At 47.6% G+C, this 16,970-nt stretch overlaps 1 protein-coding gene across 1 annotated transcript; it reads left to right on the forward strand.

Annotated features, from left to right (window-relative positions):
• Positions 1-3,567: 3,567 nt before the first annotated feature.
• LOC132085754 (uncharacterized) lies at positions 3,568-7,400 on the forward strand. Its single transcript, XM_059491191.1, has 2 exons — positions 3,568-6,376; positions 6,794-7,400. The coding sequence occupies exon 1, from the start codon at positions 3,568-3,570 to the stop codon at positions 5,095-5,097; it is 1,530 nt and encodes a 509-aa protein (XP_059347174.1). The 3' UTR covers positions 5,098-6,376; positions 6,794-7,400.
• Positions 7,401-16,970: the final 9,570 nt, after the last annotated feature.

The raw sequence follows: 16,970 nt of genomic DNA on the forward strand, positions 1-16,970 counted from the left end.
CCTCTTGTTTAAAAACGATCATCCCTGCCCCATCGAAAATCATTCTGCACGTCTGCTTAATATCAAAGGGTAGCATGTCATCCCCCCCAAAAACGCCTTCAATGAGTGTGGAAACCATGGCAGAATTAATTCCCTTCTCTGCAATCGCTTTAATAATTGCCTGTACGTCTTTCGGATTTACTGGGGAATAGGTTCTTTGATTTCCGCCTGCCCCCCCCACACGGACCGGGAACACCAGAGTGGCAGACGGAGCCCACTCCACGCACACTATTTTTATTTTCTGCCAGTCTCTAAGCGGGGTTCGGTCTTTCTCTGATAACCCCTTCACCCACGCGGGAACGCTGTGACTAGTGACCTTATATGCTGCTGCTCTCTTTCTGTTAAAACTAGAATCCAAGTCGGAATCCTCCGATTCCCTCTCGAGCCTAGAGCTCGAGTCAGAGTCCAAGCCGGATGTGGACTGGCCGGACATTTCTGGGCTGCTCTGCCTTTTTCTCAGGCTCTGACCCCACCCCTTCCTGCGGGGGTCGGGCCGTTCCCTCTCCCTGGGGTTCCCCCGCCTCCTGTTGGGGGAGGTCCTTGCCCTATAAGGACCTAATTTAAATTGAGCGCTCTGATTGGTCATACGCTCCTCCGTGGGGGCCGTCCCTTCTCCCCGCTCACCCGTGCATGCGTTGTTAAGCAGGCTGACTGCATTTCCGCCCTCTGCGTCTTCCTTTCCACCCTGAACCCGCGGTTCGGTGCCATTTTCAAATGCATAGGGTGGGGGGGACGTTTTTATCGATCCCTATGGGGCCCAACAATCAGGCCGCGTTCCGCGCGTCCTCCGTGAGCCCCTGCCAAAATGCCTGCATGTGTTCCCCCCCTCCGATGGTAAGTCCGCTCACTGAGGGGGTTCCGGCATTTACGCCTCCGCGTGCTCTCCCGGGTCAAGACCCTTCGCGGTTTGCGTCGCCGTGCCCACTCCCAGCTGCGGCGTGGCTAATAAACAAGGTCGCCCGGCTTTCCAGGTATCTTGCTCTTGTCAAGCTTTTTGCAGAGCCTGGATAACTCTGCCCCACGATTTTAGGGCTTTCCTTGAGCCTGAGGACATAGCTTCCTCGGCCAGAGCTTTTGTACAATTATCCCACACCCCCGAATGAAAGATATCCACAGGGCTTTCTATAGCCCCAAGCTTAATCATTCTCGGCAATGCAAGACTTAAATCTTCAAGCTTACACTCAATACCCCATTGCAGATGCATCTGAGTTACGGTCTTTGCTATTGCCTCCACGGTCCACGCTGGTCCCTGGGGCGTCCCCCCTGCTGCAGACGGTCCTGCCGCTGCAGCCGCCATCCTCTGTCCAGGCGAATTCCCGTTACCCGAGCTTCTTCCCGGGTGTCGGCACCAGTTGTTGTCTTCTGATACAAGGCAAGGCGACCTGGTTTTGAGGAACAGCACGGCGACCCAAACTCTTCAGGGTTGCTCGGGCCAAAGAGTACGCAGACACCAATGTGGTGGACGGTCAAAGGCCTTTATTATCTCTTCTCATGGGGTTTTATAGTGTAAGAGGTCTCTCTACGTCAGAGGGGGTCTGCAGTACCATCTATGGTTAGTAAGAAGTGGAAAGTTACCAGGAGTGGAAAGTTTCTAGCATTACTATTGTTAGGGGGGCTACATTCCTAGTTACCCTCCTAGGGTGATCTCTTATCTTAATAGATTAGGGGAAAAGGAGTCCTGCCTCTTTCTGTCACATCGCATGATCTTCCGATTGCCTATCCCTATCTACCACACCGGTCCCCTCGCAGGAGTCCAGAACCGCGGTGCTTGGAGGGCCACAGATGCTTTGGGGCTCTGCGCTGTCGGGCCCCGTTGCACACACACTTCTTTTGCTTGCCTCCTACTCCTGCCTCTGGCTTTACTGACTGATGCTCCTCCACACTGTTTGGTCCTAGGCTGCTGCCGACTGCTCCAGATAGGGCCAGATATCCCGGAGGCCCTCAGTTGTCTTTGGGTGTGGCCTGTCCTGGACCAGTCCCCAAGACTGGTATGAATGGCACGTGATCAGCTCTTTAGTGATTTCAGCTTTACTGGAAACAATCTAGGTAGGGGACCCATGGGGTGTGCGCACACCACCGCTCCTCCCGAGACGGCGAGGAGGAGGAAGAGGAGGAGGTCAGCTCCATCAGCCAGCAGAGCTGGATCTTCTTTCCTCACAAGAGTCTCTGAGTAGGTGCCTCTTGGCATCAGGTTCATAGTCTTTATACTGCTCTTGGCCCGCTCTGGTTAGGCTGACGAAGGTGAAAAGTTTTGACAAGGGTCTTTGATACTGTCTTATGTTCTCTCTGTTTAGAGGTGTTATTGCGATTCTTTATTTGCATGGTTGGTCATTGTTTTAGGGATTTTTGTTATGTAATCCTTTTCTGCTAAGTCCTATGGGAGTTTCATATTTGCTTATTAGGTGACATAATCATCTTCTTTATGGTCTCGGATCCTTCACCATTTTAGATAAGAGTGGGAGCAGCGGGGGTAATACCCAACCGTAAGGAGATTTATATAATTATAAAACCTTTAACAAGCAATTAAAAGTAACATTGGAACTTTACATAACTATAAAACATTAAACAAACAATCCAGAACTGTCATTGGAACTTTATATTAACTCCTTGAACAATGTATTCTCTACAACATTGTGGGAAGTTGTGGAACCAAGGGGATCATTGTGGCACTGTTGGGGCCCATGGAACCAAGGAGCCAGTGTGGAAACCAGAGTCCGCTGTGAGCCTGTGGGGTGTAACAACCCAGAACACTGAAATGCTGGAGGCAACCAAAGGCTCCTTTACTCGTGTTTGGTGCACTGGTGAAACACCAGCCAGATATGCACAAGAGGTCAAAATGACACAAAATTTTACTGGCAAAGTACTAAAAATCAAGAAAATTTGGAAGAGGTTTCAATGCAACATCCAATTACACAGAAAACATTTATCATAGCAGTAACTTCATTAATTTAGCTCATTTCACCTAGAAACCTTTAAACACGTAAGCTGTTGAGGTACCTGTGGTAGTCAGGGAGAGGCGCTGTGGAAGATGTCGCGATGTCACGGAAAGCCAGGACCCTCTGTTCCCCATAGATAAGACCCTCAGTTATTCATAGATAAGAAATTAACATAGGAATGTGGCCCCACTAACAGTAGGAATGTTGCCCCACTGAAACCAGTAACTTTCCACTCCTTACCCAGTACTTTTCCATTCCCTACTAACTATAGATAAGAAAGACAAACCCCTTTTTGACGTAGAGACCCCCAAGACTATAAGACCCCAGAAGAAGAAGTAATAAACGCCTTTTGACCGTCCACCACATTGGTGTCTGCGTGTGTCATTGGCCCGAACGGCCCTGGAGAGTGGGCTGTTGAGCTGTACCTCAGAACCAGGTCGCCTGCCTTGGAATAGAAGGCAACATTCTGGTGCCGGAACCCGGGACAGCGGCTTGCGCCCGGCGAACGGGGACACTCCTGGAACGAGGACGGCGGCTGCGGCAGCAGGTCTGACCGCAGCGGGGGGGGACGCCCCCCGGACCAGCTTGGACCATGGAATCCACAGCGAAGGTCGTAAGTCAGGCTCATGAGCGATGGGGAATTAAAGGTGAGCTCAGGAATTCTAATCTTGCTATTGCAAGGCTCCTAGAGCTGGGGACGATCAAATGTCCGGTAAATATATTATACTCGGAAGCGCGGGAGAAGTGCACTGCCGCCTCAGCAGAGGACTCTAAGTCCGCAGGCAGTGGTAAAAACCTCAAAGCGTGGGGGAAAGTAGAAGAGGCCCTACGCAAGACGTTAGAAGAACAGGAGACGCGGGAAGCCGCGCGTATACGTTTATTAGCTACACCAAAGCCGGCTGTGGGGGCCGCGACGCAGACCGCCTCTGAGAGCGATCGGATTGAAGGCGGGAATATGCGGGGGCTGGGCGCGTTCCACCCCTTCCCGAGCCCGAGCCCAGACCCCCCAGAGCCCCCAGGAGACCCCCCGGAACCCCCAGGGGACCCCCCGACCTTCCCGCGGAGCCCGCCAGGTCCTAGCCCCCCCGCGGAACCGTCCGAAAAAGCCGCGGTTTCTCTATCCGTCTCTTCCCCGCCGGCCGCCGGTCCGGCGCAAGAAGCAGAGCAGCGCGCGCGATGCTTCTGGCAGGGACTCGTGGAGAAGGCGCGGAACGAGGCCGGATTGTCGGACCCCGCCGGGATCGGTAAAAACTCGCCCCCGCCATGTGCGTTTAAAAATGGCGCCGAACCACATGGCGAGGGCGGAAGGGAGGAGGCGGGGGACGGAAACGCAGTCAGCCCGCTTAACAACGCATGCGCGGGCAAGCGGGGAGACGGGGCGGCCACCGCGGTAGAGTGCAAAACCAATCAGAGCGCTCTATTCAAATTAGGTCCTTATAGGGCAAGGACCTCCCCCGGCAGGAGGCGGGGGGACCACAGGGGGAGGGAGCGACACCACCCCCAAAGGGAGGAGCGAGGTCGAAGCCGCACAAAACGGCACGGAGCGCCGGAAGTGTACCGGCAGTCAGCTTCCGGCTCAGAGTCAAGTAACAGCTGCTCAGACAGCTCGGAAGAGCCGACCAAGCCCGGCTGGGACTCGGAAACCGAGAGAGCAGAATTGGTGCGGTTTCGAGCGAAACCGAATAAAGCTTTAAACAATATCGGGAGGCAATCGCGACACAAACTCACCGATTGGGGAAAAATAAAAGCAGCCTGTGGGGACCGGGCACCGGCAGCCTCCATGCACGCTTTCCCGGGGGGGGTTGCCAGAGCGTGGGGGAGCCAACAAAGGGCATATACCCCAGTTAACCCAAAAGAAGCCAAAGCGATTTCAGAAATAGGGATCAACTCAGCTGTAGTACCCACTCTCGAGGACAACCTTTCTAGCAATAACGATCTGCTCACTTTTGATATTACGCAAATAAACTGCATGCATTTTCATGGGGCGGGGCGGATTGTATTTAAGCAGGAATGGCAGGACGACCGCGTTAGCCCAGGCTTCCGGGGAAGGGCAGCAACTCAGCGAGCTGTCCCCAGCCGGCACAGCTTTCCCAGGCAGCACCCCAGAGACCCGCGCGGGTGAGACCCAAGCACCAAGGGTGTTTCTGTGTGATTTTGCTGTTGGGGCTCGTCGCCAGAGGGCAAGCCAGCCCAGACCACTACCCCCATCGGCCGTTCAGGTGGGTCATGCAACACCTTAGTAGTGGCAAAGCACTCAGAGAAATCACCACTCCAAACAACCCATCCTTCGTGCTCCGCATCACCGACCAGTTTCTGGGACAGCCAAGGGTAAACCCCTATTCCCCACACGTCAGACACTCGTACCTATCCTACTGGTGCCCAGCTTCAAACCCTGGGAAAAGCTACTGCAATTACCCAGGGTGGGGATATTGTGGGCACTGGGGCTGCGAAACCATAGTTACAGATGCCAGACTGTCGGGGCCTGGGTGGGATCCACAAGAGCCAGACAAATTCTTACAGTTCACCTGGGCACCCATCGGCTGCAAAATACCCTTCTTCTTTTTGCGAAAAGCCCCATCGAAACCAACATAAAATCCCTAACTTTCGGGCGTGCACAGATTACAACATGACGGTCTTGCAGCCAGATCACGCTAGCTGGGCCACAGGCAGAACGTGGACAGTGGTCCTTCAAGGGTCAAAAGAGAGGGTGAACGTGCAAATTATCAGGCTCCAACCGTCAGCACCCCGAGCAGTCGGACCCAACAAAGTGATTAAAAGTGTGCCGAAAGGGAGAAACATAACCTACCCCAAAACCTTACCCACAGGGGTCAGCAAAGTCCCGACCGGTCAAGCAGAAACCTTTCAGATGAGCCGCTTAACCGAGTCAGACGCAGACCCAATCCTTCGTATGTTAGAAGCTACCTTTGTATCCCTGAACGAATCCAACCCTAACCTAACCAAATCCTGCTGGCTTTGTTACGATGTCAAACCCCCCTTTTACGAAGGAGTCACTTTAAACACTCCCTTCAGTTATTCCTCAGCCGACGCCCCTCACCAGTGCAGATGGGAAACCCCTCGCAAAGGAATCACCCTGAGTCAAGTCACAGGCCGAGGCAGATGCTTTGGCAATGCAACCCTAGCTAAGCGGAAAGGCAACGTCTGCACCAAAATTGTCAAGCCTAACAGGAAAAACAATAAGTGGGCAGTCCCATCCACATCGGGGATGTGGGTTTGCCAGCGATCCGGAGTGAGCCCCTGTGTGTTTCTTCCCAAATTCAATGACTCTAACGACTTCTGTGTCCAGGTTCTGATTGTTCCTAGGGTCCTGTACCACTCAGACGAAGAGATGTACCATCTTCTTGAGGGACCCAGCCGGATCCACAAAAGAGAAATAATAACAGGTATAACTATCGCAATGCTGCTCGGTCTGGGAGCAGCAGGAACGGCCACAGGTGTCTCAGCCCTAGCGACACAGCACCAAGGACTGTCCCAGCTGCAGGCAACAATTGATGAGGACCTGCAGAGGATCGAGAAATCCATCTCCTTTCTAGAGAAGTCGGTCTCCTCACTCTCGGAAAAGGTCTTGCAGAACAGGCGAGGCCTGGACCTCCTGTTCATGCAGCAAGGGGGCCTGTGTGCCGCCTTGAAAGAGGAATGTAGTTTCTATGCAGACCACACGGGAGTCGTGAGAGACTCCATGACAGAACTCCGGAACAGACTGGCTCAGAGGCAGAGAGACAGGGAAGCCCAACAGAGCTGGTACGAGTCTTGGTTCAATCAATCACCTTGGCTAACCACTCTGATTTCTGCCTTGATAGGTCCATTGGCAATGCTGTTTCTAACAGTCACCTTCGGACCATGCCTGCTGAACAAACTGGTCTCATTCGTTCAGAGCCGACTGGAACGGACCAGCATCCAGTTCATAGGGCGACGACAATTGCTGTGAATTCGACCAGGGAATTCACCCAAGGAACACTGCCAGTCACAAGATTTTCCAAACTTGTCTGGCAAAAGAAACTCAGGTTTCCCAAAATCCCTTTCCCTTGTCAAGCTACAACCTTATACCTCATTTCAGTACCCACGTACATGACTACCTCATTCATTTGTGAAAAGGGGAGGGGAGATGTGGTAGTCAGGGAGAGGCGCTGTGGAAGATGTCACGATGTCACGGAAAGCCAAGACCCTCTGTTCCCCATAGATAAGACCCTCAGTTACTCATAGATAAGAAATTAACATAGGAATGTGGCCCCACTAACAGTAGGAATGTTGCCCCACTGAAACCAGTAACTTTCCACTCCTTACCCAGTACTTTTCCATTCCCTACTAACTATAGATAAGAAAGACAAACCCCTTTTTGACGTAGAGACCCCCAAGACTATAAGACCCCAGAAGAAGAAGTAATAAACGCCTTTTGACCGTCCACCACATTGGTGTCTGCGTGTGTCATTGGCCCGAACGGCCCTGGAGAGTGGGCTGTTGAGCTGTACCTCAGAACCAGGTCGCCTGCCTTGGAATAGAAGGCAACAGGTACCCAAAAATGTTATATATAAAGAGCATTAGAAGGAGAAAAGAGAGAGACAGAAAGACAGAAGCTCTATAGAAAGACACACATATGACTATCAGTTCCTAGGGTTCCAGTGTGGGTGAGACACAAACCCCAGGAGAAGGCAGAGTCCATACCAGGGGCTGACCTTTTGCTTGGTGTTTTTAAGCCCCCAGGCCTTTGTGAACCTCCCCCCAGGTGGGATTTCTGATTGCTCGGGCAATCAGGGCTGGGTTAGCACTGTCCCCACTGTGTGACTGATTCACAGCTCATCCCACAGTGTCTCAGGACATTGATCTCATCCAGCCTCTGACCCAGTGACCATGGTGACACCGGGAAACCTCATGCAACCATGGGTCAGTTGTGACCAGGTGGGTCCAAGGACACAATGGTGACACTGGGGAACCTCATGGAACCATGGGTCAGTTGTGACAATGTGGGTCTGTTCAAGATTGCAATGCAAGACGTTTTCTATTACCATCTGTATGGCAGATTATCTTTTGTCAAGTGGGCAGTTTGCCTTATCTCTCTCTTTGAGTGACCACAATCACTCCTCCCTTGGGAGGGGACATCTGCTGATAACAGGCTATTGAATGTCTCTGCATGACTGATAAGAACTATAACATCCCATTGAGAGATGTGAGCCCAGAGGGAGGAGCCAAGCATTGCTACCCAGATATAATCCAGAGGTTTTTGAGACACCAGCACGGCTTTCTCCATGGGATTCCCCAGAAAAACAGCAGCTGTGTCTTCTCCCATTGGGTCTTCGGAGGAAGAATACATCCTTCTCTACAGATCCCCCTTGCTCCAACAGAACCACACCTGACACTTCAGGAGGTCTGCAGGCACATTTCCAATTGGACTGCCACCAACACCCTGACCCACAGGGTGTCAGGTTGGGTTCTGACTCTGTCAGTGTTGTTCTAGTGTACTGTACTGTTTATTTTATCATTTTATTTTTTTCCTTTCCCTATTAAAGAACTGTTATTTCCTGTTCCTATATTTTTGCCTGAGAGCCCCTTAATTTAAAATTTATAGCAATTGAGAGGGATGGGGAGGATTTACATTCTCCATTTCAGGGGTGGCTCCTGCCTTCCTTAGCAGACTCCTGTTTTTGCAAACCAAGACAGTATTGATGACACTGACAGGGTCAATGCTGTGGGTGTTGATCACACTGACAGGGTTCTGCTGTGGGTATTGATCACACTGGCAAGGTCAATGCTGTGGGTATTGATCACACTGACAGGGTCCTGATGTGGGTATTGATCACATTGAAAGGGTCAATGCTATGTGTATTGCTCACCATGAGATGCTCAATGCTGTGGGTATTGATCACACTGACAGGGTCAATGCTGTTTCTGCTGTAGGGGACACACTCTTGGGGTGGGCACTGGTCCCACTGTGAATAAATGTTGGGCAGGATGAAAGTTTTACAAGGAACTCTCACAGATATGTATGCATGGCAGAATGATTTTTAAATGTAGAATCTGATGAAGGAATAGAAATGAAAGCAAGTTTTGATATAGAAGAAAAGAATTACCAAGCCAGTCTTACTGGATAACCAAGAAGGCAAAGAGCGTATTTGTTAGAAGGGGTTTTTATGACTTAGAGCAAAGGATAAACCCACCTCAAACAAGAAGATGTTTTTACCAAGCAGGAAGATAGCACAGGCAAACAAGGCAGCAAAGCTGCAAGTAGAAAAAAGGTCTCAGAATTTTCCACTGCAAGAAAACTGAAAAACAACTTCTAGTCTAAAATGTGATGTACTAACTTTTAGTGATTGGAGAACAGTAACATGAATATGGTAATTGTAGTGGTTATAACAGGCTATAGATAACATTTAAGGTGTAGATTGGGTCTACTGTGTTAGGATGCTCATCATAGAAGAGTATATAATATAATAAAAGTAAACAAATATAATAAATAGATAAGAAAATATATCATAGAACTCTTTTTGGAAATATATAACTAAAAATATAAAATATAAATATATTAAAATATTAGCAAGAAATTAAAGTAATGAATACATTAAAAATAAAAAATAAAATAAAAGTATATTATTAAATAAAATAATTATTTAAAAATATAATAAAGGTATATAATATATGCAAAACCAAAGGGTCTCCAGGTCTGCCTGCAGCTGGAGCTGACTGCTGTGGGCACAGCTCAGTCACCCACGGCCCTGGACTGCTGTGACACCTTGGATGGAATAAACTGCATTTTGTGTACAATAAACTGCATTTTGTACACAATAAACTGCATTTCGGGTACGATAAACTACATTTTGTGTACAACAAACTGCATTTTGGATATAATAAACTGCATTTTGTATACAATAAACTGCATTTTGTGTACACTAAACTGCATTTTGGAGAGCAGCCTGGAGTCCCACATCCCTCATTCAGCTCTCACAGGTGTGGGTGATGAAGATGAAGCTGATGATGATGATGATGGTGTGAGCAGTGTCATGGTGATGCTGTCAGTGGTGTTGGATGAGGAAGATGTTGGTGATGGATGTCACCATAGTGTGGGTGCTGGGATATGTGGTGATGATGATGATGATGATGATGATGATGATGATGATGATGATGATGATGATGAAGAAGATGCTGTGAGCAGTGTCCCAGCCTGCCCTGCTCAGGAAGGCAGAGGGAGCCCTGGGAGCCCCAGAGTGGCTCCGCTCATGGTGGGAAAGAAACCAGAGACCCCCAGGGCTGTGTGAGGGGGGACAGACACAGGGACAGTTAGACAGACAGGGGACAGACACAGGGACAGACATGGGGACAGACAGACAGACAGACATATGGACGGGGAAGAGACACAGGGACAGACACAGGGACAGACAGAAGGACAGACAGAGGGACAGGGGCATGAGCACACACCCATCCATATGAGAAAAGCACCCATGAACACACAGAGTTGCTTTGCTGAAGGGTTTTTTGATTATTGATAATTGAATACTGATTATCAATCATTGATTATCAATTATCGATTATCAATTGTTCCAGGGCCATTCCCAGGCTCCCAGGGCACCTCTCCAGGGATGATCAAATCCTGATGGCCTGACAGGGACAGGAGCTGAGTGTGACCCCAGGGTGACGCCAGGGTGACCCCAGTGTGTCTCCAGAGCCCCCCAGAGACATCCAAACCCCCCCAGAGTCCCCCAGGACCATCCCAAACTGGGGCAGGCTGGGGGGATACTGGGGGCTCTGGGATGTCCTCAGTGCCATCCCCAGCACAGAGGACGCTCTGAGCCCAGGACTGGTCTATACTGGGATGCACTGGTCTATACTGGGATGCACTGGGGTGCAGTGGCATGCACACTGGTCTATACTGGTCCATACTGGGATGCCCCCAGTGCCATCCCCAGCACAGCTCCGGGTACCCACTTCAGCCCTCTGCACTCTGAAGCCTTTGGGTTTCTGCAGAGAGGGGGCAGAGGGCACTGGGGTCACCACGGGGTCACCGGGGTCACTGAGGGGTCACCAGCCCAGCCGGGCGGGGGGCCCAGCTAACCCCCTGTATCCCCCAGTTCCCCCCAGTTCCCCTCATTCCATCCCGGTCCATCCCAGTTCCCCCCAACTCCCCCCAGTCCATCCAAGTTCCTCCCCCAGTTACCCCAGTTCCCCCCAGTCCATCCCAGTCCATCCCAGTATCTCCCAGTTTCCCCCAGTTCTTCTCAGTTCGTCCCAGTATTCCCCAGTTCCCCTAGTATCCCCCAGTTCATCCCAGTATCTCCCAGTCCATCCCAGTTCCTCCCAAGCCCATCTCAGTATCCCCAGCCTATCCCAGTCCATCCCAGTCCATTCCATTTCCCCCAGTCCATCCCAGTTCCCCCAGTCTCACCTTGATGCAGCCTCCAATGCCTCCCACGATCCCGGACTGCGGGGGAAGATCAAAGGGGATTTGGGATTAGGATTTGGGGGTTTGGGGATTTGGGATTTAAAGGTTTGGGGATTTGGGGATTTGGGGATTTAGGGATTTGGGATTTTGGGATTGGGGGCTTTTGGGGATTGGGAGATTGGGGTTTGGGGGATTGGGGATTTCGATTTGGGATTGGGGGGGTTGGGTATTTGGGAGATTTGGGGTTTGGGGGATTTTGGGATTAGGGATTTGGGGATTTGGGATTTGGGAATTTAGGAGTTTGGGGATTTGGAGATTTGGGGGATTGGTGATTTGGAGATTTGGGGGGTTTGGGGATTTGCGGCTGTACTGGGATGTCCTGGGCTATAATGGTACCCACGTGGCCATAACCGATGCCACCAATTTGCTGTGGGGAGAGCAGGAGATGTCCCCAACGTCACTGGGGTGTCCCCATTACCACCCAGTGCCCCCCAGTGCCCCCCAGTGTCCCCCCAGTCCATCCCAGTATCTCCCAGTCCATCTCAGTCCATTCCAGTGCTCCCAGTGCCCCCAGTCTCACACCAGCACAGATCACTCCGCTGCCCGCCATCTTGGCCTGGGCAGGGACAGCAAAGGTTGGTCAGGGATGGGATGGGATGGGATGGGATGGGATGGGATGAGGAGCCCCAAAAGGATGAGATGGGATGGGATCCATGGAATGGATGGGATTTTTGGGGAGCCCCAACAAAATGGAATGGGATCAATGGGATCAATGAGCAGGGATGGAATGGGATCAATGGGATCAATAGAATGGGATGGGTGGGATTAAGGATGGGATCGGGAATCCCAAAGGAATGGGATGGGATCCATGGGATGGGATCCATGGGATGGATGGGATGGGATGGGATTTCTGGGGAGACCCCAGCCCTGAGCCCAGCCCAGGGCCCTGCAGCCTCACCTGGCTCTGAGCTGGCAGGCACAGCAGGATGGAGAAGAGCAGGGCCACGCTGAGAACAGCCACCTTCATCTTCCTCTGGCTCTGGGCAGCGGTGCCTGAGGCTGCAGCAGGTGAGGAGCACCTTTATCCCTGCCGGGACTCCTCCCTGCACCCTCCCTGCCAGCCCCCAGGCCAAAGCCCGGCTTGGCACAGCCCCCAGCCCTGGCCACAAGCCCAGCCCTGGCACAGAGCCCATCCCACCCCACCTGTGGCACGGATCCAGCCCCCTCGCCCGGCATCCCTCCAGCTTCCTGCACGGGGCAGCTGCCCCTGGAAGGGCCCAGGCACCTGGGGGGCCAAGGGGGGCAGGCAGGGAGCCAAAGGCACCTGGGGACCCTGTGGGGACAAACCCCAGTCCAACGCAATCCATCCTCCAACAGCTCCCCAGTCTCGGGGTTTTGTTGCTCAGGGTGACCCCAGATGTGGCACAAAGTCTCTTTTCCCATCCTGGCAGTCAGAGGAGTCAGACCTCTTCATTTCTCGTTCCCAAGGTTGTTTATTGTTTTTTATCTATAAAATTCTTTCTCTGCCTGCCCAGGTCCACTCAGCAAGACAGTCCAGGCACTCTACCTCCTTTGGGGTGATGTTATATTTTTATATATATACTTTATATACTATATATACTTTATATATTTATATGTTTTATAGATATTTATATATTACTATTTACACATATTTTATATGTTACAATTTTTACATATTTTTACATATTTATATATATCTTATATTTGTATTTTATTATTATATATTTATTTATATTTATAGATATAATGTTTTTATCTATTTATGTATTCTATTTTGTATATATTTATACATATTTTTATATATTTATATTTTATTTATATATTTATTTAGAATTATATAATATTTATTTATCTATTTGTTTATTTATGTATTTTAGATTTCTATTTTTTTGAAAACTACGTGTAAAATATTTACAATTCCTTCCCAATGCCCATCACCTACATTAGACAGTGAGCTTCTACCCTAAACTAACCCAAAAAGTGCCGCCATCACCCAGACAATGGAGGCCAAGAAGAAGAAGAAGGACAAAGGCTGGACACACCCAGATCCCCCCATCTTGCCCCCTGAACCCCCACTCTAAAAACCCCAAAATTCTCCATTTTCACCCTGTGACAAATTCACTCGCATTCCACTCAAACTCTCTTGCCTTGTAATTCTTCCCATCAAGGTGGGGATTTGCTCCAAGGGTCACAATCCCAGTCCCAGCTGTCCTGGGCTCTGAGCCCCCCTGGAGCCATCCAAGACAGACAGATAGACATGCTGGGGCCTGACGGCCCAGGGGAGATCCCCTGCCTGCCCCACTGTCCGACCCAGCCCAACTGGATCCTGCTGGATCCCCCAATCCAATCCTGCTCCTGTGCGCCATGGAGAGAGATTTGGGGATCAGAATCTAATTTTATTGTGGGATACAATAAATACATAATAATATATTGGGGACATATCATTATATATTTTTAAATTGTCAATATTATTAATATTAAAGTATTATTATTTATTAAAATTTTAAATAATATAATAATTATTATATGTATATTAAATTATATAGTATACATATTTTAATAATATAAAATTATATACTACTAAATTATATAATTATAAATGATATCTCTTATTAAATTATTATAATAGTTTAGCTATTATTAATATAATATATAATTAAATTATCAATATTATTACTATTAAAATGTACTATAATATAAATAATAAATATATAATAATATCTCATTTCAGGGACACCAGCAATGTGTGCTGCAATGATTGGGTAACAATCACACACACAAATTTATGCAAATAAATAATAGATGTGCTAAATAAATAGATAAATAAATAAAGTATAATTAATAGATGCAAATAAATATTAAATATGCAAATAAATACATTTGGCAGAGTTTAATGAGATTTTCTTTTTCTGCTGAACCTGTCTCATTTAATCTCCTTGCAATCCAGGTCTAATTTTCACAGCTCCCTTTGCTTTTGCCATCCTGGTATCAAATCTCTGCTGTTCCCCAGGCCCAGAGTCCATCCCCTGCCTGGTGTCCCCCAACATCCCAACAGCTCCCAGAGCCCCAGGGCTGGCCCTGAGCAGGGCTCCCCTTCCTGCCCGCGGCTCCAGCCCAGCCCTGAGCCCTGGCAGGGGGGAAAATGGGATTTAATCATTGGCTTTGGGCAAATATTCACATGGAAATTGTATGTGCTGTGTCAGAAAGTTGTGCTGGGTTAACTTTTTAGTAGTTTGGTAAATCTAATTTTAGGGTAAAACATAATGTTAAAATAGAAACTCTGCTATGTGAGATACTTTTTTTTAAAGAAAGGACTTGCACTGAGATAGCAGCTACAGGACACTTAATCTTTCAGAGAATTTATTGGTTTCTTATCATAAAAAATGAACTTTTTCCCACCTTGAATGTGCTGTTAAAATTCAGAGGAAGAAGCTGACACTGACCAGAATCGTGTGTTTGAATGGAATTTATGCATCATGTATGAGGGGTATGAACATGCAGCAGGTTATTGCTTTTAAGGGTTAATCCTCTGTTGATGTGGGTCCTTCCTTGTGCTAATTTTGCCCAGAAAAAGGTACCCCGACTGTCCAGAACTCTTTGTTTTTATTTTCTCATATTGTCCTAATCCAAATTATCCAGATTATTACTACTCTAACTGCATTGCTATTTTTATAACCGTTTTATTACCATTAAACTTTTACAATTTCCAACTCAAGTTCTTTGCAGGGCTTTTCCCCAGGTGGCCCCGAGGGCTCAGAGCAAGGAGAGTCCCTGGCAAAATGCAGTTTATTGTACCCAAAATGCAGTTTATTGTACTCAAAATGCAGTTTATTGTATCCCGCCCTCTGGCAGGGCTCCCAGAGCTGCCAGAGCCTCCATTGCCCACGGACACCCAGGGACGTTTCCAGGAGATGTTCTCTCCTCGGGACACTGCCCACACTGCAGGGACCTGGGGTGGGACAGGGGGGAAACCCTGCAGGGCCTGCCCCGACTGTTTGCCTTGGATTGGGGAGCACCAGCAGTGATCTGGAAGGTTCCAGAAGGTTTTCCTGTTATCTGTGGGTGCTTTGTGCCTCCTTTGTGCACAATTCAGGAATGGTGTTGGCTCAGGGACATTCCCAGCCCTGCACACCCCAGGGGCCGTTCCAGATGATCCCAGCCTTGGCTCCATGGGCTCTGCTCTCACCTGCTCCTGGTTTGGGATCATTGGAAGAGGGAAATGTTCCCAGTTTGGTGTCTGGGGCAGGGATGGGCTGGAGAAGTGACCAGGGCGAGGCTGAGGTGCAGCTGATCCGCCCTGGGCTGTGTCCCTGCCTCTCCCTGGCAGCAACCTGGAAAATTCCTGATTTCCCTCTCATCCATCCCGAGGGATTTTTTCCCCACTCAGGTTCCAAATCAATTCCTGGCCTGGCCATTGTCCCCAGGCTGTGACCACAGGGGGAACAGAGGAGCCTGATCTACCCACATTTACATCTTCTGAGAGCCTGGATGAGGGATGTGGGACTCCATGCAGCTCTTCAAAATGCAGTTTATTGTACCCAAAATCCAGTTTATTGTCTCCAAAATCAAGTTTATTGTCTCCAAAATGCAGTTTATTGTACACAAAATCCAGTTCATTATATCCAAAATGCAGTTCATTGTACCCAAGGTGTCACAGCAGTCCAGGTCCGTGGGTGACAGAGCTGTGCCCACAGCTGTCAGCTCCAGCTGAAGGCAGGCCTGGAGACCCCTTGGTTTTGGTTATATTATATACTTTTATTTTATGATTTTTTTATAGATTTAAAATTATATTTATTTTATTTTATTTTCAATATGTGTTTTAAAATTTTACTTTAAAATCTGTATATTTTTCTATTTTTATTTTGATATATTATTATTGTTTTATTTATTTTTATAATTATATATTTTATTATCAATTTTTAAATTAGTCATTATTTTTTATATTAATATATTGTATTTCATTTTAAAATATTTTTATATTTCAATAATGTACTCCTTTTTATTTTAATATTATATTATTTATTTTATTTATTTTATTCTAATATATTTTATTATATATTTCTATGATATATTTTATTATATATATTTAATTTATTTTATTTTAATTTATTTTATTTTATTTTATTTTGAATATATCTTTCCTTTATTTTAAAAATATATTTATATATTTCATTTTATAAATTTATTTATTTATTATTTTTATATATTATTATGCATTTTATAATATTCCTTTATTATATTATTATTTATTTTTTATATTCTATTTTTATTTATTTTTAACTTCATAATGGTGCATTTTTTAATTTTATTTTTTATATTTTTATTATATATTTTATTCTATGTATACACTTTTATTATATTATCTACTTTTCTTTGCTGAGCATCGAAGAACAGTAGAACACATCTATACCTTAACTGTTATCTATTGCCTATCATAACCACTACAATTACCATATTCATTTTTAATTACCATATTCATGTTACTATTCTCCAGTCACTAAAAGTTAGTACATTACAGTTTAAGCTAGAAGTTGTTTTTCAGTTTTCTTGCAGTGGAAAATTCTGAGACCTTTTTTCTACTTGCAGCT

Source organism: Ammospiza nelsoni, chromosome 32 (assembly GCF_027579445.1).
Source record: "Ammospiza nelsoni isolate bAmmNel1 chromosome 32, bAmmNel1.pri, whole genome shotgun sequence".
NCBI classification, from domain to species: domain Eukaryota; kingdom Metazoa; phylum Chordata; class Aves; order Passeriformes; family Passerellidae; genus Ammospiza; species Ammospiza nelsoni.